Here is a 23,004-nt window from a genome sequence, read left to right on the forward strand (position 1 = left end):
CTTAGTATAATGTTTAAAAATTCTATCTGGTTCCCGAGCATAATGCAATGTAATAATCATATGAAAATGATATTCGTAATACAACTTTTGATAACTACAGACGCGAAGAGAAATGCGATATTAATGTAATGCATAATATTAAAACAATGTAATCAGAAAAATGCTCCACATATTAATATAAATTCGTGACGCTGCCTGACCTTTCTTTAATTCTAATTTAACTCAATCTATTGTCGCAATTTTTAATATAATGAATTAAAATTCTGTTTGCTTATCATTATTTTAAGATAGAATAAATAAATAACATGGAGAATTTCACAATACTTTTAAGTTAATACTGAAATCAATTTTGAGTACAATATAGTAGTTAATAAAGAGCAAGATTTTCTCATACAAGAATATGTAAAAAAGAAGAATAAATAATTAACTTGTTGACAATGTACACAACTAAAAAGCATTCTGATATTCCTAGGTAAATAGCGTACGGGAAAGCGATTTCACTTCCGCATATTTCTGACGTTGTCATTGCCAGGTTTAGACAACAGCACTTACGCAAATGAGATCAGAAAGCGAGCATGGGACGCCTTTTGATATATCTCCCGGCTCTTTTAACCCGCGTGTGCCCTTTATCCCTCTCGGCTCCATGCCGTTCCCGTGTAAACGAGGGTTTAATGGAAGCCGCCCTAGTTCAACGACTGGCCGACCTTAGAGGTACTTTAAATTATCTCGCGGCCAGCAACTTGTTACTACCGGAGACGCCGTTGCTCATTACAATGGTAGAGGGTTGCTCTTGCAGTTGCTGCGAGAGAGAACTATGCGCTCAGAAGACGCTAACGCGAGAGGAGAGGGAAGAGATTCTGTTTTGCTGTCGCTGTAAGATGCAGCTCTGCTTCCGCACCAGTGAAGTTTCTAAGCTTTTATTTTAATTTAAACGCGTTATATTATTACTTTAAAAATGCCATTTAATTGTTGCCAGAGACAGAATTAAGCTTAAGCATGATAATGTTTGAATAAAAAATATTAAAATATAATTAACAGTATTTATAACTGAATATATGTTTATCCATCAATACACAAGATGATGTAATTTATTTTTATACACAAAATATAAATTATTATATAATAAATTATGTATCATAATGTATAGCATTTTTTATCATATATTATGTGTCGAGTCGGATAAAATGTAGTGTAAAAGATTAATTAAGATGCAAATAAGTGCAGCTATTAAATATTGCGAGCCTGAACGAAAGATAGTCAGAAATTCGGGAGAACTCATTAAAGTTAAATTAACGAAGCATCTGTCCTTGACGGATTCACTAATAGTTTTTAGATGGAATATTGCGCAGCCAAGTGGTTATAGTAAGATGATCGCTTGGTCTTGGTTTCTCCTTACCCAGCCCGTTATTATGACGGACACACGAGACGCAAATAATTATTAAATTTAATAACAGGACGGTGCGCGCCCGGATCGACTCATTTTCTGCCGATTTATCATTGTCATTTATCACCGTTATCAGCGTTGGACATAATTCACCTTCGGATTAACGATCTCGGCCATTGTTGCCTGTGCAGCTTACTCCGGTTAGCTGGTTAGGTGAACAGGAGTAAAGAGATATTACCGGTATAGTATCATGTTTTCACGACAATCTTGTTATTGGTTAATCGTCTTACGCGACTTAATCCGCTGGTACATAACGCATTCGATTCTATGTCGATATATGAAGGATTCTGGAGCCGGATTTCGCGCTTATTCCACCTTACGAAAGCTCACCTACCGACATCTCGTCTTCTCCCTAGATTTAATTAACACGTGCTTTTGGAGTAGAGAGCTTTATTATTTTGCAAGTAATTCTATTCACGACTAAATATAACTCTATTCGCGGCTTACACGGAGATATCGCTACTTAATCCTCAATGGAATAATCAGGAAGACGATCTCGCGTGACAAGAACTCATCGATCGATTCGCAATTACTTTAATTGATCTTGTGCAAAATTTCACACTATTCCAATCTTTTTTTTGTATACATTTTTTATCCGCTTTACTTTGCTCAAGAGTTAGTGACTGTAATTAGATCGAGCGGTTTCTTAAAGATTCTTCGGGGTATTTAAAAGTTATCTCGCGAATTACTATTATATAATCGAATTAAATTAAAGTACAATTATATTATAATATAGCTAACAAAATGTTAATTCAAAAACCAGTTTAGGTTTTATCATCGTGTTTTTTGTAATATTTAACAATATTTTCTGTGTTTTCAGATATTTCTTAAGAATGTTTTTTATTTAGTCAAATCTCCAAAGAGATTTATTTATTGAAAATAAACTTTTTGATTAAAAAATAAAGTAAGTTGTGCTTATGCGTGAAAAAGGGAAGAAAGAAAAGAGCAATCCATTAATAAGTACAAAAACCTATTAGTTTTACGATAAAAAATAGATTGAATAAAGCTGATCAAAGTAGCTCTAATGTAACGTGATAAAATATTTTACTGTGCATATAAAAATAAAATTTTAATTTTTGCATAAGTTTCGACCGAGTGATATTTTACAACGATGACGTTACTCGCAGAATACCGTATATCTACATATTTTTGCAATTCAGGTAGCTGTCTGCAAAGTGGCGAGTGTGCTGTGTATTTAAGGATAGTTAACTTAGGCAATTAATTTTTCGCAAAACTTTACAAAATGGTAATAACATAAGTTCTCCAATTAGTATATAAAATACAGAATTTTACTACTTTTTTTATATGAGAAGGAAAAAGAAAGAGAGAGAAAAAAGTTTAAATTTGTTTGAAATTATTGTAAAATTCCTTTAAAACAATATACTTGTTTAAAATTCCGTCATTAACATTTAATCCAGCGAAAGGACGTTTTGTATTTAAAATTTTCAGTACGTGTGGATTATCGCTCCCAGTGCACTGATTCTAAACAATTAGCATAGTTTAACAATTAGTATAATTTCGCCTTTCAGCTTTCGCAGCAGTTGCAGAAAGCGCGAGATGCATCCGCATTCACGGTGAACTTATTGTTGGTATTATGTCTAAATGGAATCCGATTCCTAGTTGCGTATCCGAGGTCCGGTCACTATATATAATAACCATCGTGCGCGCGAGGCTTGTTGCATAACCGTATTATTAATGAGGCCGGCATGCGTGCACATGCATCGCACGCCAACGAATGAAGCTGGGTCGAAACGCCAAGCTTGAATCGCGGTCGCTTGTTGTGTCTACGAGCGGAAAGTTTTAATTCGACACAAGAGGAAATCGACGATGCGGTGGTAGTCGACGCGTTTGCCGTGAAAGAATGAGAGCATCGATACTCGGCTGTACGCAATTAATTCACCGGCGAATTGTAAATTACGGCAACTCATTTAGGCAAAAGCAAAATTACTCTTCAGTTCGATATGCATTGTAAATGTAATTTTTTTTAAAAATATGTAGATTGAGTTTTTTATTCTGAAGAAACGGCTTGAATCCGAGAGAGAAATATTGAGTAAATTAAAGTTGAAGTTTGCAATTACGGTCGAAGATTTAAATAGAAAAGAAAAAAGAATTTGTGTTGTTTTTCTCTTTCTCTTATTTATATATATTTGACATATATACTGATAGATTCAATAAATCTTTAATTTTAATTCAAGATATAGTTATATAAAATGCGTTCTTGCTGTCAGTTATCGTTCTCATAAGTGGAAGGTTATAATGATTCAAGAAAAGAGCCGGTCATTAACACACATAAGGAGGAAATGCCTGGGAGTCATAATTCGCATGCTTGTACTTGATTTCTTGCGGGAAAGTATTACGTTAGCAATTCTGCGGTAATCGGGACAATCAACTGTATTAACTGTAATTTACTAGCTTACAGATTTGTAATATTCGGTGAACATATTTACTAAAATTAACTTATAAATCTCATTCAAGTAGCCCATGAAACAAATTACATAATGTATTAAAATATCTTTTTTTAAATGACTAATAATCCTAATTACTTTCTAACAAAATATCAAAAGTCTAAAAATATTCCTGATATATTTTAGATTTTTTTCAGAAGATCAAATTCTATTAAAAATATCTCTTTAGAAAATAATTTTTTTTTAAGAGAATGATCAAGTTCAAAAATATTTTTTCTATCTACAAGAGAGATAATCTGGCTTTACCATCGTAAAATCCGCGTCTTTTATTTTATCGTCTTGTTCGCGCAAGTGTATTTTCTTTGGATTATTCGAAGCAGTTCCGTTCTACGTTCTTGTATATATAACCCATTTTAGATAACGTCGCCATTGCTATTGGGTTAACCGATGAAATCGTCGTTTTACGGCACAATCGCGGAAAATGGAAAGAAGTCGAAAATCAGTTGGAAAGATGTAGCTCCTGAAAAAAGCTTATACCTTCATAGGAGCTCAAGAGAAGGTGCTAAATTTAAGCTCCTTGGAATGCAAAGAAGTTGCTCTATCGGAGCTTTTTTTTTATAGAGTGAAAAGAGTTTTAAGTGAAAGGCGAGGAAAGGCACGTGCGATTATTTAACTTCATATGTGGTCCTCGGTGTGCACATCGTTTATCTCGCATGCAAGCCGGTGTGTAAAAAAGAAAAACTTGTTCTCTACCATGCACGCAAAATCACCGTTGCGCTGGTAATTGCATTTTACCAGTGCGTGACGCCTTTATAATGCGTGCGTTTATAATAGCGTTCGGGAAAAAAAATGTAAAGATATGTAAAGTGGCAAAAAGAATTATTTTGTTTCGATATAGATGCAAACTAATACGATAATATTCGATGTAAAAAACTTTCTAATACAATTTCGCGAAAGAAATCATATTTTACAGAAAAGATATCGCAAAACAGACTCACGTTATTTTTTTCAGGTCGACAGGTTTTAACAAAAAGATATTTTTAACGAAAATAATTGCACCCATTCTAGGATAACGTCACACGATTTTTACCTATCGTGTACCAGCTGTAAAATGATACTATTATTGACTATTATTACAAAACACGAATGTACATACATGTATGTGTCTAGTCATGTCGTATCAATTGTCATTTGGATCCGACAAAGAAACAAATTTAAAATTAATTTCCAGTTTTAAATAAGCTCAATTCCTTTAAAAAAATTATGTGTATAATGTTAAACTTCTATCAATATTAAAAGATTATTTTATTTGAAAAATTCTCTTATATATACGCGCGCGCAAGATTACATACACACATAAGTCTTTTAATTAACAAAATACAGCTAATAAAACTTAAAAAAAATTGTGTTTCAATCTCTAAATGCAATAACGAATACACAAATGATATTTCTTTATTATTTGATACTTTATAATCGACACTTATCGAAGAGAGACAATTGCGAACGTTTATTGCTGTGAAAGCAGACACTTTTGTTTATTTTTAGGTCACACATCCCGTTATTCTCACATTACAGTGGGTGGGTAAGAGTATTTTCGATTTAATCGATAGATTGGTTTTAAAATCAGCCGTGCTAGGTGATCGATTTTACGAGAGCTTGTGTCATCGACACTAGCAATTATTCCGGCTTCTTCCGTTCACGCGGTTTCCGGTCGCGAATAAATCCAAGTGGATGGGTAAACGCAGAAAATTGATAGAGACCGTGTATAGGTCGCTCTTGGGAAGATTATCATCGTAAATGTCATACAAGAGCCGATCGCCGATCTGAAATTTATTGCGTCGGCATCTTTTTGTCGATAAAATATTGATTCGTGCTCGACGCGACGTGCGTGTTCAACAGTATGCAATTTCGCATATAACTATATTAATGTAAGAAAAAAATAATTGCTACAGCATTCCAATATTGACTAGAATATTAAAACTTATATTTAATATCTTTCGCGTGCGCGCGCGAGAAAATCATTTAACATAAAAAAAAAAAAATTGGCAAATAAATTCTCTCGATAAATTGAACTGTGAAAGTAAAAGTGTAGACGTAGTTAAATTTTTAATAAGATCTTATTTCCCAGTAAAGTTGACCGATAGAGTTTGTTTGTTACTTTACTGTAGAGAAAATTTAATTCGAGACTTAATTACCAGGATATTTAATGAAAGTTGGAAAGTTGCTACAAATTACTTTCTATCGAATCTTCACTGCAGAGAAGTTTATTCTTTAAATTTATCAAAGAATTTATCTTGGTAATATAATTTATCTTAGGAAAGGAAAATGTGTTGTAATTTTGGGACACAAATTTCATTCGTTGTCATCGTGTTGCTAAATTTCTAAAATGAAGTTTGCAATGATTTTAACCCGAAATACATTTTCCATAAGGTCAAGGATAATTTACATCGAGGATTATCGTATTTTCGTAGCGGCGTTTATTCGCGAATAAATTGAGCGTGTTGTAAAATATTCAATATTGTTATTGCGATGCCGAAAGAAAGAGAAAAAGAGAGAGAAAGAGAGAAAGAGAGAAAGAGAAAGAGAGAGAGAAAAAGAGAGAGAGAGAAATACCAACGTGTACATATATATAGAGCGCGATATAACGCGCGAGTCTGGCATTATAATTACTCCATAATTAGTTCCGAGAGAATGTTTCGCGCTAGCGGAACTGAAATGCTCGATCCACCACGTCGTATAATTATCGTTGTTCTCGTATCGACTGACACCGACGCTAAAAACAATACGAGATTGTGCGGGACGAGAGGAAATCGCGTGCGTAAATAGTCGGAATAGTGCACTAATTTGCATTATTTATGCTGAGCACGTGCTTTCCGATCGCAAGTGCAAACGCAGCTGTTGCAACAATTGCGTACTGAATCCCTACATAAAAAAAAAATGCATTTATGTACCAATTAACTCGCGTCTAATTAATCTAACCTAACCTAACCGCCGGATTATTAAGGTCAAGGTCGCCTCGCGCGACCTATATGTTCCGAGTAATTAAACATCATTCGCAGGTTTTGAGAGAAATGTCGAGCTGTTGTATTTATGCATGAAATATATAGCGTTCAACAATTGCAGTGTCGGACTGCTAATATTAGCAAGTCAACGAAAATTGATCAAGTAGATGCAAGAGATCGCACAGAGAAGTCTTGCAGTGGAACGAGAATGAAAAGTCGTAATAATAAAATAAAAAAGAGAGAAAACTACATACTCTAATAAAAATCATGTTTAATATTCATTATAGAGTACTTACAGATAAAGTACTTCTGTCCAGTCATTAATAAATCGTAATTATGGAAACTATTATAATCAGTACGCACTGCACACACGTTGCACTTCAATAATACTCCAACAATCACGAAGTATCGATAACATATATGATTAACAAAACTATCGCGTCGGGGTGAAGAAAGCTCCTTAATCCTGATTGGTGAAGAATCCGCTTGCCACATTTGCAGCGATAAAAGGAACATAACTATGGCGACAGCCAATCAGCTTCTCGCTTTTACCCAAAAAAGCGGAAAGGTGATTGGCTGTTGACGTCGCATCGGTACGAAGTCGCCCTCGCGATGACGATCTTTGTTATTCGTAATTATAGCCGTGACGTCACGAGAGAAGGAGGAAGAAGAAGCGTACGCGTACGTGCACCTTCGTATCGGAAATCGCAAGTCGGAAGTGCGAGTCGCCAAGATTTTATCATTTATTTATTTTATATCCTCGTTTCGGGATCGGGAATGCCGTAAGAAATATTGAGTGAGTATAATGATTAATTAGTCAAGTACTCTCGATATCTGCGCGATCAAGTCCGGCAACCTTGAGGGGCCGTATGTTCGGACAATATAGATGCATCATTTCGCGTTTTTTCTCGTTTTCCTTTGCTTTAAAGTACATCGCGCGATCGAGAATCGGAGGTAAAACAAACTTTAGAGTCGATCGAGGTATAATTAGCCATCAATTTCAGATCCGCGGCCAAAATATCTTGCAAAGTGTATCGCGGGGCGGAGGAGGGCGGGTGGGAGGGAGGGGAGGTAGATAGCATCGGTATGAAGTTGTCTCCGACTCCATAATCATTTCTTTCGCAGTCGCGAGAAGTACATACGTGCGTATCGGAAGTGCCGCGCGAATCGCGAGTCGCGAGGATTTTGTTTGTTCGATGTATCATCCTCGTATCGGGATCAGGAGTGCCGAAATGAGTAATGAGTAATGATTAATTAGTCGCGTACTCTCGATAACTCGGCGATTAAGTCTGGGAACCGTGAAGTGCGGAATGCTCGGATGCATCGTTACGCGTTTTCTCTCGTTTTCCTTCGCTTTAAAGTACATCGCGCGATCGAGAATCGGAGATAAAACGAGCTTTATAATTGATTGAGGTAATTAGTCGTCAATTTCGAGTCCACGGCCAAAAGATCTCGCAAAATGTATCGCGAGGAAGGGGGGGGGGAGGGGGAAGAAGAAGAAACCGTTTCGCGATCGGTTCGCGTGGGGTCCGCGAGGGTCGCAAAGGTCGCGAGATGTTTCGTGGGGGGTCCGCAAGTTGTTCCATGGCGCGTGGGGTCGCGAGGTGTTTCGCGGGGGGTCCGCAAGACGTCGGTACGAAATTGATCTCGATCGCCATGATTGATCACGAAGCATACCGTGAAGACGGAAATTCCGCGAAAATGGCGAACATCATTCTCGAAACACGTGTTTGGTCGCAGTGTGATAAGTATCACGAGTATGTTTCAATCGTGTGTTTCGGTATCATCGCGTGTCACAAGTCGGGAGTGCCAAATTTAGGGATGGGTGATCTATTACTCCATTGAGAATTATGCGGTCGGGCATTCGTGATTATTTGTAATCGCGAGTACGGAAATGTCGAATTTATTGACGGACGATCGTCTCAATCTTTATCCATTACGCGCAGTGCTGTACGAATTAAATAATCGCGATAAATAATTGTTTTTGTTAACGAGGGAAACTGCATGTATCTGATCGATATATATATTTTCCACATTGTATATTTTGGTATATTATTATATTTTTTTATATATTTATATATATATTTTTTGGTTGATTTAGTGACGGACAGTCATCTCAATCTTTATCCATTGGACTATGTGCAGTGCCGTCAATCATTCTATCACGTAGCTGCGTTCTCCAGTTTGGCGATATCTGTGCGACTATGTCCGGCACAATGGAGTTGACAGGAGGCAGCGATGGTAAATACGTCAGCTAATTAATTATATTTGCATGACCATTTTTTTTTGTTAACGAGAGAAACTGCATGGATCTGATCGATATATATATATATTTTCTACATTGTATATTTTGTTATATTACTATATTTTTCTATATATTTATATATATATTTTTGTCCATTTAGTGACGGACAGTCGTCTCAATCTTTATCCATTGGATTACGCGCAGTATTACCGCCAATCATCCTATCACGCAGCTGTGTTCTGTCGAGTTTGGTGATATCTACACGTCTATGTCCGGCACAATGGAGTCGACGATAATAGGAGGCAGCGATGGTAAATACGTCAGCTAATTAATTCTACTTGCGCGACCATTTTTTTGGGGGGGGTTAACGCGGAAAATCTTACATCCATGGTCGATATACATATATATATACATATTGTATAATCAAACTTGTTTAAAAAACAGATCTACAGTCGTGAGTGCTACCATGGACCAAGAGAGGAGGAGGAGGCCCAGGGATCTATAGTCGTCAGTGCTACCATGGACCAAGAGAGGAGGAGGAGGCCCAGGGATCTATAGTCGTCAGTGCTACCATGGACCAAGAGAGGAGGAGGAGGCCCAGGGAGGCATCGGGCGACAGCGGGGCAACTGTGAGGTATGTAAAATAAAAACATTTTTTTTCTATACTGCTTTGTTTATGAGATATAGATAACACCAAAACACTATATATAGATACACACACACACACACACGCAAATATATACACACACACATGCATATACATAATTTAAATATTTATATATTAAAATAATAATGTTTCAATACATATTGTTTTAATTTTTAAAACATTTTAAAATTTGATTAACAAATTAACGCTTTAATCAGCTATAATCTAATGTCTCGAATATTTTTTAACATTGCAGATGTCGAGTCGCGAGTGCAATCCAAGATAAGTGTCTCAGGTACCTTCGAACGTCGCGTGTAACGAGTCGGGAGTGTCGAATCTAGCGACGAACGAACGTTTCCATCTACCCATTGGATTACGCGGTCGGGCACCTCACGATTATTTAAAATCGACGTTCGTCGCTTCGCGAGTTCGAGTGTTTGTCGTGAGACGTTTCTCCAAACACGTATTTCGCGCAGTTTTTGATATATGTCGCGTGTGACGAGCCGGAAGTGTCGAATCTAGCAACGAACGAACGTCTCGATCTACTCATTGGATACGCGGTCGGGCATCCGCGATTATTTAAAATCGGCGTTCGTTGCTTCGCGAGTTCGTGTTTGTCGTGAGACGTTTCTCCAAACACGTATTTCGCGCAGTTTGTGATACGTGTCGAGGGTACCTGTCGCGTGTGACGAGTTAGGAGTGTCGAATCTAGCGATGAACAAACGTCTCGATCTACCCATTGGATACGCGGTCGGGCATCCGCGATTATTTAAAATCCGTGTTCATCGCTTCGCGAGTTCGAATGTTTGTCGCGAGACGTTTCTCCAAACACGCATTTCGCGTAATTTGTGATAAGTGTTGTGGGCATCTGCGGGTGTGACGAGCCGGAAGTGTCGAATCTAGCGACGAACGAACGTCTCGATCTACCCATACGCGGTCGGGCATCCGCGATTATTTAAAATCTGTGTTCGTCGCTTCGCGAGTTCAGTGTTTGTCGCGAGACGTTTCTCCAAACACGTATTTCGCGTAATTTGTGATAAGTGTTGCGGATATCTTCCGCAACATCGCGGGGTGGCTGGCGAAACGGCGCTGCATCGACCGGTGAGTCTATATTAATTATTTATTTTATTCATTTAATATTTATATATCTAACTAACTATTGTGAAAAATTAAAATCAAATCCTCGACAATCTCATCAAAACCTTCTGCATTTACTCATGCCGTAATAAAAAAAAACAGCCTTCAAACTCGAAGTTTCTTCCTTAGTAATATAACAATTCTAACAGTAATTATTTATATAGATAATATAAAGTTTGTTTAAATTCGATTAATATTTTTTCACAGAAGTCAGCCGATCAAAACGTTAATTTGCTAATTAAATTTTAAAATAATAATATGGTTAAATTAAAATAATAATTTGTTTTAAATAATACATTATAATTCTTTAAACTCGACTAATATTTTTGACAGTTATCAGCTGATTTCTGTCAAAAAATATTACTCGCAGATAAGGCATTATAACATATAATTTACAACATATTACTATTTTATTTTTTACAACATATTATTATTTCAAAATTTAATTATCAAATTTTCGCTTTATTCATATTTTTTGACAGAAATCAGTTTGTCAAAAATATTAATCAAGTTTGAAGTATTATAACATATTATTTGAACATATTACTATTTTGAAACATATTACTATTTTAATTTTTATAACATTATTTAAAAATTTTATTAGCAAATTAACGCTTTAATCAGCTGATTTCTATCAAAAAATATTAATCGAGTTCAAACTTTATATTATTTTTTAAAGATATTTTTAATATAAAATTAAAGAATGGTGCGCGCGTAACGCGCGCTTGTGTTCTAGTTTTCAATTTTCAATAAAACAAGAGAGATAATAACTTTTTTAAGTGACTCACCTTTCTTTCTGCGAGCTGGAACAGGGTACTAATATCTTTCCCATGCTGTTGAGCTTTCCCTTGGGTTCGCACAAGTTTCCGGAAGACTGAGTGCGTCGGCCAGTTAGGCCCTTTCCGTTATGCCTGCTCAGATTCGAGCCCATTGTCGACTCCTCGGTCTCCTGGAGTTGGTTCGCCTGTCGTAGATCGTCCTCGCGGCGGTTCACGGCATTTCCGGGCGTGTTCTCCTTATTCGGCCAGTCCAAGTATTTGTCGAGCTGGTCCTTAGCATCGATTTTGCAGGATATCGGTGGCAATGGTGCCGGCCGATTCCTCTTGCCACCGGAAACGACCGGTTGCAATTGCGCCCGATGACTGCTCGATTCGCCGTTTACGGATATCTTCTGCACTTTCCAGCCTTCCTGGTTATCGCTGGTGGACGGTACCGTCACCGCTTTCTCACCTTCAATCGAGAAATGACACTGTTAGAGCGATACCAATAGTTAGTCGTTCCGGGAAATAGCGTTTCTTTCTTTTTGCGAGCTCGCAGCTTTCAGCGAACGTCGCGTCGCGAAATTACAGCTGTTTTGATGAACTGGATGGTTTTATTTATTTTATTTTCAGCCGTCGTGTGTATATCTTTATACGTGGGTGTATTTGAGTTTCGAGAACGAACGGTGTTCTCGCAAAGATAACATCCTAACGCGATTACAACTCGCACATAACTTTTGCGTAAAATGCGGAATGTGTCGTGCGTCACAGCACACGTTTGATCCGCAAAATTTCTATGTAATTATGTTTCATTTTATGCCTCGTGAAACTTTCGTAATAAGCTAAAGTTGAAAAGCAGCATGGAATATGAAATAGAAACGTATAAGAGCTTTTAATACAGCGTTGTAAAATTATAATATAAACTTACTTCAAAGATTAATAAGCAAGATATATATTAATACTAGAAAGTATAAACTTGCTTCAAAGATCAATAAGCAAGGCATCAGGACGCTTGCCTTTACAGGAAGTTATAATTTAACAGCTAATATGTAGCTGAATTAATTTTTTTTTTGTTCTAGTCGTTTTAAACAAGCAATACATCTCTGCTTATTGACGTTATCAATAGAATAGGATTTAAAACAAGCTCATACAGAAGCTTTGTGTTTTCCTCCTCCTACGTGTTTTTAAATTACTCATTTTAACTGATTATTTCACTAGTGAACTGACTACTAAAACCTAACTTAACTAATATCGTATATAATAATTAATAATTTACTTTAACGCAACTAACGTGAAAACGCAGTAAAACGTATGAACAAATAGCGCGCTTTTCATTTTTCTTTATACACAGTCTTCCGTATAGGATAATAACTTGGACTAGCAGGGCCCATCGGGCTGTAAATTAGAATATCTTTTCGAAAATATTGATCTTATTTATTGTCTTCTCTGTCAGAATCCATACTTTACTGTCGTAGGGGGGTCAGTATGAGTCTGATACATAGAGAGAATTTTCTTTTATGTAGAATTTACCCTGAAAATCATGGTAATCATGAGACAATGTGGTATGAAAAGATTTTTATGAGAATTTCTCTGATTAATATTTATCACAATAAAACTATCACAATAAAATATAAATTAATTAATCAAACATATATTTTATATTTTATTGTAATAGATATTATTTTTATTGTGTGATAAATATTAATTAGAGAAATTCTCATAAAATTCTTTCCATACCATATTGTCTCACAATTACCATGATTTTCAGAGTAAATTCTAAGAGAAAATTCTCTCTGTGTACTGACACCCGATTTAACTCTCTTCTCTTTCTGTTTTTCGTTGTAGAACAGTGGAATTTTTTAACCAAAAAATTTTAATTTTAAAAATAAAATATTGCGAGTATTCTTTGACGCCTTTGCCGAAATTTGCATTTATTCGCAGCATTTAATTGCGTGGAGTATCGATAAATGTTTAGTTTTGTTACGCAAGTTAACCGTGCAATGCCCTTTCATTGATCAAACAATATACAACACGATACAACTGTTCGATACGTTTGTTTTGACGTTTCGGTAACGTAGCAACGTAGAAACACCATCGATACTCGATTCCTAAAGTCATTGGACTTACAATGTTTTCTAAGATAAAATGCGCGATTATATGCTAGTAATTGCATATAATAATATTAAATTTATGGCTTCTATATTCTGAATTATGGTTCTTTATTCTTTATGGTTTTATATTTATAGTTCTATATTTTATCTGATTTATGGTTCTATATGGTTTTTTATAATATTAAAAATTGTGTTTTATATGGTTTTTATACTATTTAAAGAAAGATGCATGTTTATTAAATAAAATAATCTGTCTTAAACGATTTTATTTGATTATATTATTGGTCGCTTTTTTTTCTATAAATTTCAAGCGAAAAAGAATGCACTATGATTAATAGCATTGATTGGAATGATGAATTATGATCCTATATTATTTATGGTTATATTATGATTATGTTATGATTATTTTTTTGATATATTATGGTTGAATTATGGTTCTATATTCTTTACGGTTTTATATTCTTTATGTTTCTATGTTCTTTATAATTCTATATTCTTTATGGTTTTATATTCTATATGGTCTTTTTTATTTTTGAATTATGGTTCTCTTTATATATTTATATATTTTCATATTTATATATTTTTTATGGTTATATTATGTTTAATATAATTATAATATAATCATAATATATATCAAGCATAGAAATGATAGACATAGTTCACTCGCAAAGTTGCTAGCATTCGCGAAACTGTGAAAAGGCTTGGATGGCATTAACTGCTTTAAATTAGTTTCCAACGAATTACTTGAGAGTCACTGAAATGTTATTAGTTCGCAGTATAATGAGATTGCATGCACAATTACACGCCGCTATTAGGTGCATTACATATGATTTTCATGACAACTAAGGACATTAGGAAATCCTTATTCGCGGCGGTGAACTGAATTACAAGCGAAACTTCAATATAAGCGAAATGTTGCCGTACATTTGAATTAAATCAGATACTATTTCAGTTCCAATTATGTGGCATTTGTGTTTCGACAGCATAGGTTAAAGATTCAACAATGTAACCGACAAAGTTGTCAATTACAATACATGTGTTTCACAGTAATATATAATATATAATAATAACGATCGAACAATTTATGGTTCTATATTCTTTATGGTTTTTATATTTCTGAATTATGATTCTATATTCTTTATGGTTATATTATGATTAATAAAAGCATTCAAAAATTTCATATTAAATTTATATTAATAATTCAGCGACTTAGTTTTATAAATTAAATTACTTTTCTCTTAAAGCGATAATGTTTATAAGTACGTTAAAAATATTAAAACTTATTTCAGTTGTCAGCTTATTCAGACTTATTTAGAATTATTTAATAAACAAACAATTTGGCTCAACAGTTTTTCAGTAATTCAGAAATATTTATTATTATAGAGAACAAAAGAAAGAATTTTATAAAATCAATTGAGAGTTTCCTCGATCTTTGCAACGCGTGTTTTTCATTTTTCGTGCCAATATAGAAAATCGTACATTGCGCAAATAAACAAGGACACGAATCTCTTTTGATTCGAGTAGTAAAAACTTGGAGGTACGAACTTGAAAAATTCGCTATTCTTATTCCTGAGCTAAAACACAGTGTATCTCGATCTGTTAAACTTCTGATCTCGAAGAACTTTAAACATCGTCATTCGGCCGGATCGAACTTCTAAAGCTGTTACTATTCCAAATTCTATTCGTCACGCGCGAATGCAGGTCGCGATTAATACCGCGAAGCAGTAGTGCATCGGATGCACAACCGAGTGTATTCCTATTCACCGATCTTGAAACTGAATAATGCTGAAAATTCGAATCAGTTATATCTTTATGGAAATAAAAGAAACGCTTTTCAATGCGAAACATTTTGCGAGATTCCACCAACATAACTAGCTCTCGTAAAAATAAACAGATTACTCAACGTAATAATTTTATAAAAAAATAAACGATGGAGGACATATGATGAATAAAAATCGAGTGAATTACTGTTCATAATAATAAAGAATTATATCGATATAGATATAAAAGCGAATTTTTAAAATATACTATATTCTACTATATAACATTTCTCAAATTTGCAAGTTTAGATAAATATAATAATGTAAAAAAGCACTATAAATATTATAAAAATGCTAAATATTATAAAAATCTTTATAATTATAAAAAAAATAGTATTTCATCGAGATACGGGATTAAAAAATTTCACAGTGAGTTAATTTATTTATTACAATCAAGAGCTTATACATTCTCTCTTAAGCTTATAAATTATCTTATCTTAATGCATTAAAATAAACTTTTCTTCAAATAATTAAAAGTTAAAATGTATTGGAACAAGTGTAATTTGATTCTTTATCGTCTATTGAAATCTCTATATCTTCCACCTGCGTGCCATTTGCCATTACAAGTGTGAGACCAATACGAGTTAAAATAGCTTTTATCAATCATGTCACTAACATTCTTTCGTTATCAGCATTACGGAGCTTATGTGTTATCATACCAAGTTGATGAGTCTGTACATTGACCGGCTATCGTGAATTCGACATTAGTGATTTAAACAGCGTATCACGTGTCTTATGCTACGCTTGTCAAACATTTTTACGTTAGGTACAATAAAATTTTACATATTTATGTCCCTCATCATCGTCTGTCTGTCGCATCCGCTTTGCATTCATTGATAACAAGAGCCTAACATTTAACGTACAATATCTTTCACTTGATCAAGCAATTTTTGACTCGTCTCTTGTTTAATCTTTCCAAAATGATTTTGATAGATAATTAAGAAATGTATGATAATTTTATCGTATAAGAGTTAACTTGGAATAATCATGCGAATGCTGATTAAACTGCGAAATTGCTCCGAAGGCGCTATCACCGCGTCATCATGTCGTTGGATATTTGCATAATTCCCTTTTCCCTCAATCGTAATTACGTATACCTGGTATTCCCTGAGGCTTGCAAATAGTATTTTAATTAACTAGAATAACGTCAATTTGTAGCGCTATTATGTCGAAGAGAAAATCGTGCAGAAATATATAACTAACGGAAAATATTTAATTTTGTGTATATTTTCTTGTCGAAATTTGAAAGATCGAATCTTTTCTTATTTTACTCGGAAATGCTGGTATGAAAATAATTACTACAATTTTCGGAATCAAATGCTCGAAAGCTGTCTAGACTAAATAAATACTTAAATAGCAAAATCTATATTCAGATTCAGTAAACGTCCAAATCTCGGCTTGAAACTTGATTTTAAATCTCTTGCATTTGTAAAACTTGGCTACAGTAATTTTCTCGCATAAACATTTCTTGTCGCATAAGTTGGTAAATGCTTGCGAAGATAATTATGAATATTAATTAAACTTGTTTTCTTTCAATGTATTCTATCCTTGTAACATTTCGCTCTTTTTTTCAAATATAGCAGAGAGCATAGATTGAGTAGAATCGTTACTGCTTGTGAAGTCTTTAGTTATATTAACAGCTAAGACTTTACAGTCAACAGCGAACGAGTACAATTTTCTTAAAATATCATAATATATTGATCACGAAAAAATAGAATATCTCCGGAAATAATTAATTATACAAAAAAAATTATAGTAAAATTTAATTGATCAAGCCTTTTCAGTACTCAAATTTTTTATATTCTATATGGTATTTTTTATGGTTTTTAAATTGTTTTATGGTTTTTCATGTGGATTCAAATGATTAATAGTAGATTTAATATTATTATATTATGTTATACGTATATTTTACAAAACTCAACGGAAGCGATCGTTGGGATTGATACTACACGTACATATATTTGAAGCTCCACATTTTAGCAATAACGCGTAAAATCATGGTTTCTAAATTATGGTCCTATATATTAATAATTTGTTCGATATTTCAGTCGATCTTTGTTTTTATTTTCTCCGCGTATTGCACGCTGTTTCATATTGTCATGAAAATTGTTTTTTTGTTTTTATTAAAGTTTTTATTACATAACTAATATGATCACACACATGCGAAATATTCTTGTCTTGTCTCGCAAATATTGAGCAATTATTAATTAGTAAATTAGCAATTATTATTAAATATCGTGCTCACGCTTGTCGGTCTCTTATGTCTAATTTATTTCGTTTCAACATTTCCTATATTCTCTTTTGTCCTCCATATAAATCTCGTATCATTCCTTTGGTGAATTTTTCCCGATATTCCTCTTTTAGTTGTCTCGTTCTTTTATATTTGTTGCGTTTCGATTTTATAAATATTTCAGTTTTCTTTTGTTTTGTTTCTTGTGTATTGAATGTAAGACTTCTTTTTCTTTTCCGCCATTTCTTTTATTTCCTGAATGTTTCCTTATAAACTATGATATTTTTCTATTACCGTTTATATTTACTTGTCTTTGTGCTAGCGCTTCTATTTAAAATGTTTTTTTTCCAATTGGAAGCAGAGTACACACAATGCAAGCCTAAGTCTTTCCGATCCCTCTTTCGCCCTCTGATTTTATTTTTAATTAACAGATAAAATTGCTTGACTTAATTACAGTGTCATCTATATTTTTACGGCTACAAAGTTAGTTGTTTCTATAGTGCATATCATTTTTTTCAGCTGCAGGAAATTGTCGCTGCTATATCCGTTCAACTATACAGTCCGCGTATTTATATTCAAATCAAATTTGTATTCATAACGCTCGCCCATCAAGACGTCTGGCTATGCCTTTCGCCTGAATTTTTCCTCAATTCGGTTCTAAGAGTTCTGAGTATTTTTTTTCTTCGAATGTTTCTTACATTAAATAAATTTTCCATTGCTTTCTTTAAAAACTAATTAAAATAGAGAAGCAGCAATATATTAGTCGTTTTGGTTTATATGTAACATGAATCGATTGAACTTCATATTATATAATCAGAGAAAAATGCGAAGAACGTGATTTAGTAAATGTAAAAATCCGAAATTACGAAAATCATAATGACCACCGCAATGAAAAATTTCTTCTCCTTACGATTTCGCAGCCGTGAAATTTCTGATCCGATTGTGAGTGCGATGCTTAATATTTGACATTGTCGATATTCTTGTTGGCGGCGTCCAGCCAGAATTCTAAATTATGCCATTGCTTTTACAAAATCGAGATGAAGAACGGTGAGAGAAACGAAGAGGTGCTCTATATAGTTATCGAGCAAATCTTCAGATTCGATACTGCAATGAAGAAGTAGAAAAAAACGTGGATTAGGCGATATCAAGCTGTTACGCCACAAGAAGACCGGCAAGCTATTGTGCATCGCAACCACAAATTAAAATTGTGTCTAAATTATCATTTGTCCGGCGAGCTAGAGTTCATGTCAAAGGACAAAAAACTGGCTGTGGATCATAAGGACAGCGAGGTCGAGTACATGCAATTTACTTGCCGTTTCAAGACATTCGCGACGGATTTCAAGGAAGCGTAATCGATGAATGCGCGTTCGCATGTTCAGCACCGTTACGCGTATAAGATGATGTTGAGGGCCGCGGTAAATTTACTGTGCGCGGCATCAGACACTTCTCTTATCTACCTTAAATAAATTGCTGCTTCTCTCGCCGGCTCGTCCTATCCCCGATGCCCGACGTCGGATTCCGAGGGTGGAAACTTGCGAAACGCGATTACAATGGATAATACATGTCTGCCTTACGTCCTGAAAATGCGAGCGGCAATTACGTGTAAGATCGCGTGCAGCAACGAACGTAGCTAACCCCACCAGTCATCTCCTTTAACTTCTGCTCTTTGATCGAGCGAATATAGAAGGTGCAAGAGGGCTTTGTATTTTACGCGAGAGAGCAAACTTCTCGACTATAGTCGTTTCTCCATTTTAGACTATATTCGCGATGCAATTTTTATTATTATTTTAATATTCACGATGCAATTTTTATTTTAATATTCGCGATGATATTTTTCTTTTTTCACGATCATCCTATGTCGTTTGTTATTTTCGTCTATAGAAATTATAATCGAAAATTCAGAACAATAACATTCAAATTTTTTTAACCCTTTTATTACTTAAGTTTTAAAGGGGATGTATTGAAATTTGTATTTATTTAGTCAATTATTATTTCTGAAATCAGTAACATTCTGCATTTTCGATTATATGTATATGTATTTCCTCCTGCCCCTCCTTCCCCATCTTGGTGTCCATATTCGTTTTGATAATCTTTCGTTTTTCATTTATTTTGATAATCTTTCGTTTTTCATTTATTTTGATAATCTTTCGTTTTTCATTTATTTTGATAATATTTCGTTGTATATGGGCATTTAGGTTGTTCCATTCTGTATCTTCTGTGATATTTTGTATCTCATAATTTTTTGAATTTTTTCTAACTGTTTAGTCTAGATTTTTCTGCCTCTCTCTTTTAAAAGTCTATTTTTGTCACTTTAAGGATTTTTCTTTTAATGGCCAAATTTCATTGTTGCATGTTATGATGCTCTTATAACAATAGAGTTATAAATTCTGTATTTATTCTTTTTTAAAATTCTTTTGTCCCATAGCATCCTATTTAATAATGATATCGCTTTCCTATTTTCCTATTTCCGCGTGCATCTTTCTATCTATACATATTGTATAGTGTATATGCATGTGTCTCTGTAGTTTCTTTGCTGCCAGCTTTTCTTACGCAGTTAAGCATAGCGAATCTTCGATCGTACAGCATCACGTAACATTATATATATATATATATATATATATATATATATATATATATAACATTTATTAGCACAGACCGTATATATCCTTCAATCATATTGTTGCCTTGACATCAACAGTTACGTCAGCGCGATGAATAACATATTTCGTGGCTCGATTATCGTCTTGATGTTATTGTCAGTCGCGATGAAACGATGCGCATACAGTGGATCGATATAATGATACAGTGGATCGGCCATCTCGCATTGACTTAGATAAAAAAAAAAGATCTTTAAAGGCAAGAAAATGTGTCTCTTTTTTGAGAATTTACTATAAATTCTTTAACAAATTGAAAATAATTGATAGATTCGCGATACAAGTTTGAGATAAGTCTACGATTTATAGAGCCTATTTGAAGTATCGTACTTGAGATACATTTTTTATAAATATTATGGTCATTTCTAGAAATTAATATAAAGAACCGGAATACATGTGTATAGGCGAAATACAATAGGACTTTATTCTAAAAACAGGATAACACAACCGACATTGTAAACGGTATATCTTGGATTCAAAATATATTAGGATGAAACTTTAGCCAAAGCTATGCAGGAAATATATATATATATATATATATATATATATATATTATATGTATTTTCGTCATACAAGTATATGATTTCGTTCTAAAAAGACCAATGTTGAATTTAGGTCAAAATAAAAAATAAACGACAAGACCTGCATTAGAACTAATTAACAAAATCTGTTGAATATTGAATATATTCTCTTTGTATTAATCTGTGCAATTACGTTCTACCGAACAGTATATGAATATGGAGTCATATAACAAGCATAATAAATTAATCAATACCATTTTTTAAAATTAAATTAATTTCTTATTCTATGTCTTACAGCTTTGGATGACTTCCAGTTTCTATATAGCTGTTCTTTAGTCAATACAGATATAATTTTGAAATAAAACTTACCGCAATTATCGGTTTTGTCCGTATTAAATTAAAAATGCTTTTTTCGATACGATTTTTAAATGGAAAATATCTTTTTGAATATTAGTTTTTCGAACATAATCCACAAATGTTTCTAAACAACCATGTATATCAAATATATATCTTCTCCTCTCTCTCTTTTTATATATCATATAAATTATATAAAAATCATTATTATTTTATTCAAAAATTGGTATTGGCCTCTATGAGATTAAATCTGTAGAGATTTGTTCTTTTAATAACAGATTTAATCTTGTTAAGCTGCTATTTATCAAATCATGCCAGAATACATTACGATGTCATTTCGATCAAATCTGTCATAAATCTCGTTAAGCTCATCATCCTTTGTCATGTGAATGCGCATTTGCACCGTAAATGAATGGTTATCGAGACGCTCATTCGAGTTTTAATCGTGGGAAATCGATAGAGTTTTTGTCACGATCCAAAGCGTACCCTGTCCAATTCCAACCTGTCGAGTTAATTTTCATTACAACGTTTAATGTAGCTTTGGCACGAACAGGCACGCGATGCATTCCAATTTTGTCATTGCTTTATTAGCTTTTCGTTAATGCATTATCTATAGATTTGAATATTATTATTTATATTGCCCTCGTTATTATTACTACCAATTCCGATTCCTATATGTTGCAATTATCAATATTATGTTTTATATATCGTAATATTTAATCTACTTTATTTACAACGCGTAAAAATGAACGACAATAGATCACAGTTTTTCATATAACGAACAGTTAATTTTCAAGAAAGAAAGAAATATTCTTTTTTTTTCTCTTGGTTATTTTCTATCAATTTGTCGTGATGAAAACATTCACGGACGATTGAAGCCGAGCGATTTATTTTACGCAGTTTGTTAACTTTATTTGTTTATTCGCTTACGGTGAAACTTCGTATTTGAAGTCACGTTCAATCCGAGTCTTGATTACGTCAATTTGCGCGTCGCCATGCCCGAGTTTCTCACGCAACTCCAGCCGGACTTCTCGCCGAAATCCTCGCGAGGATCGCAAGGTCGAGCCGAGAGAACGGGATTAGGAGAAGAGGAGTGCGGGATCTAGGTCAGAGTTCCCTTTATTCGATTCTTCTTTCTTGGCTTCTCTTTCCCCGTTCCCGTTTCTCATTCTTTCCATTCTGGATCATGCGCGATAACTTTTCCGGGATTCTCCGAAAACCGTTACAATGCATAACGAGGCATCGTCAGCTACCGAAGAATGCCGGCGACATCTTATTGAGTGCTGCATCCCCTGGGTATTTTTACGGAAAAAATTCTCGGACTACTGCAATTCGGTTCGCTGGAATACACCCAGACATGGGCAGTCTGAATAGATACGAAAGAACGTAAGAGGGACTAAATGACGTCAAGGTTGTGCTATACTATGGTCGTGCTATTTTAAAATCGATTCTCGCTTTTAACGTAACGACTAATGAAACATATTTAATGTGTTTTCAAGTTGATTGATTTAAAAGTAAAAATTTTCCACTTAAACATCTGTGACTCATATCCAGCTTAAATCTTTTCCAATCGCGGATAAATGTTATATTTTAAACTTCGTCCGGAGCTATATAAGACGGTATATCAATATTGCCTCAATCGCGAGACTTTAAAGAAATCGCAATTTTACAGAGTCT

General features: G+C 34.2%; 1 protein-coding gene across 1 annotated transcript in view; it reads right to left on the minus strand.

The window, feature by feature from the left end:
• LOC145943899 (uncharacterized) overlaps positions 1-23,004 on the minus strand; it is a 72,959-nt gene that overhangs the window by 30,615 nt on the left and 19,340 nt on the right. The window contains exon 2 of the mRNA XM_083051806.1: positions 11,668-12,109. Within this exon, the coding sequence (XP_082907932.1) occupies positions 11,668-12,109 (442 nt within the window). The remainder of the gene's footprint in view (positions 1-11,667; positions 12,110-23,004) is intronic.

The sequence above is a fragment of the Prenolepis imparis genome, unplaced genomic scaffold (assembly GCF_030444845.1).
Source record: "Prenolepis imparis isolate NDT839.2.m4 unplaced genomic scaffold, iyPreImpa1.0 SCAF_12, whole genome shotgun sequence".
Classification (NCBI taxonomy): domain Eukaryota; kingdom Metazoa; phylum Arthropoda; class Insecta; order Hymenoptera; family Formicidae; genus Prenolepis; species Prenolepis imparis.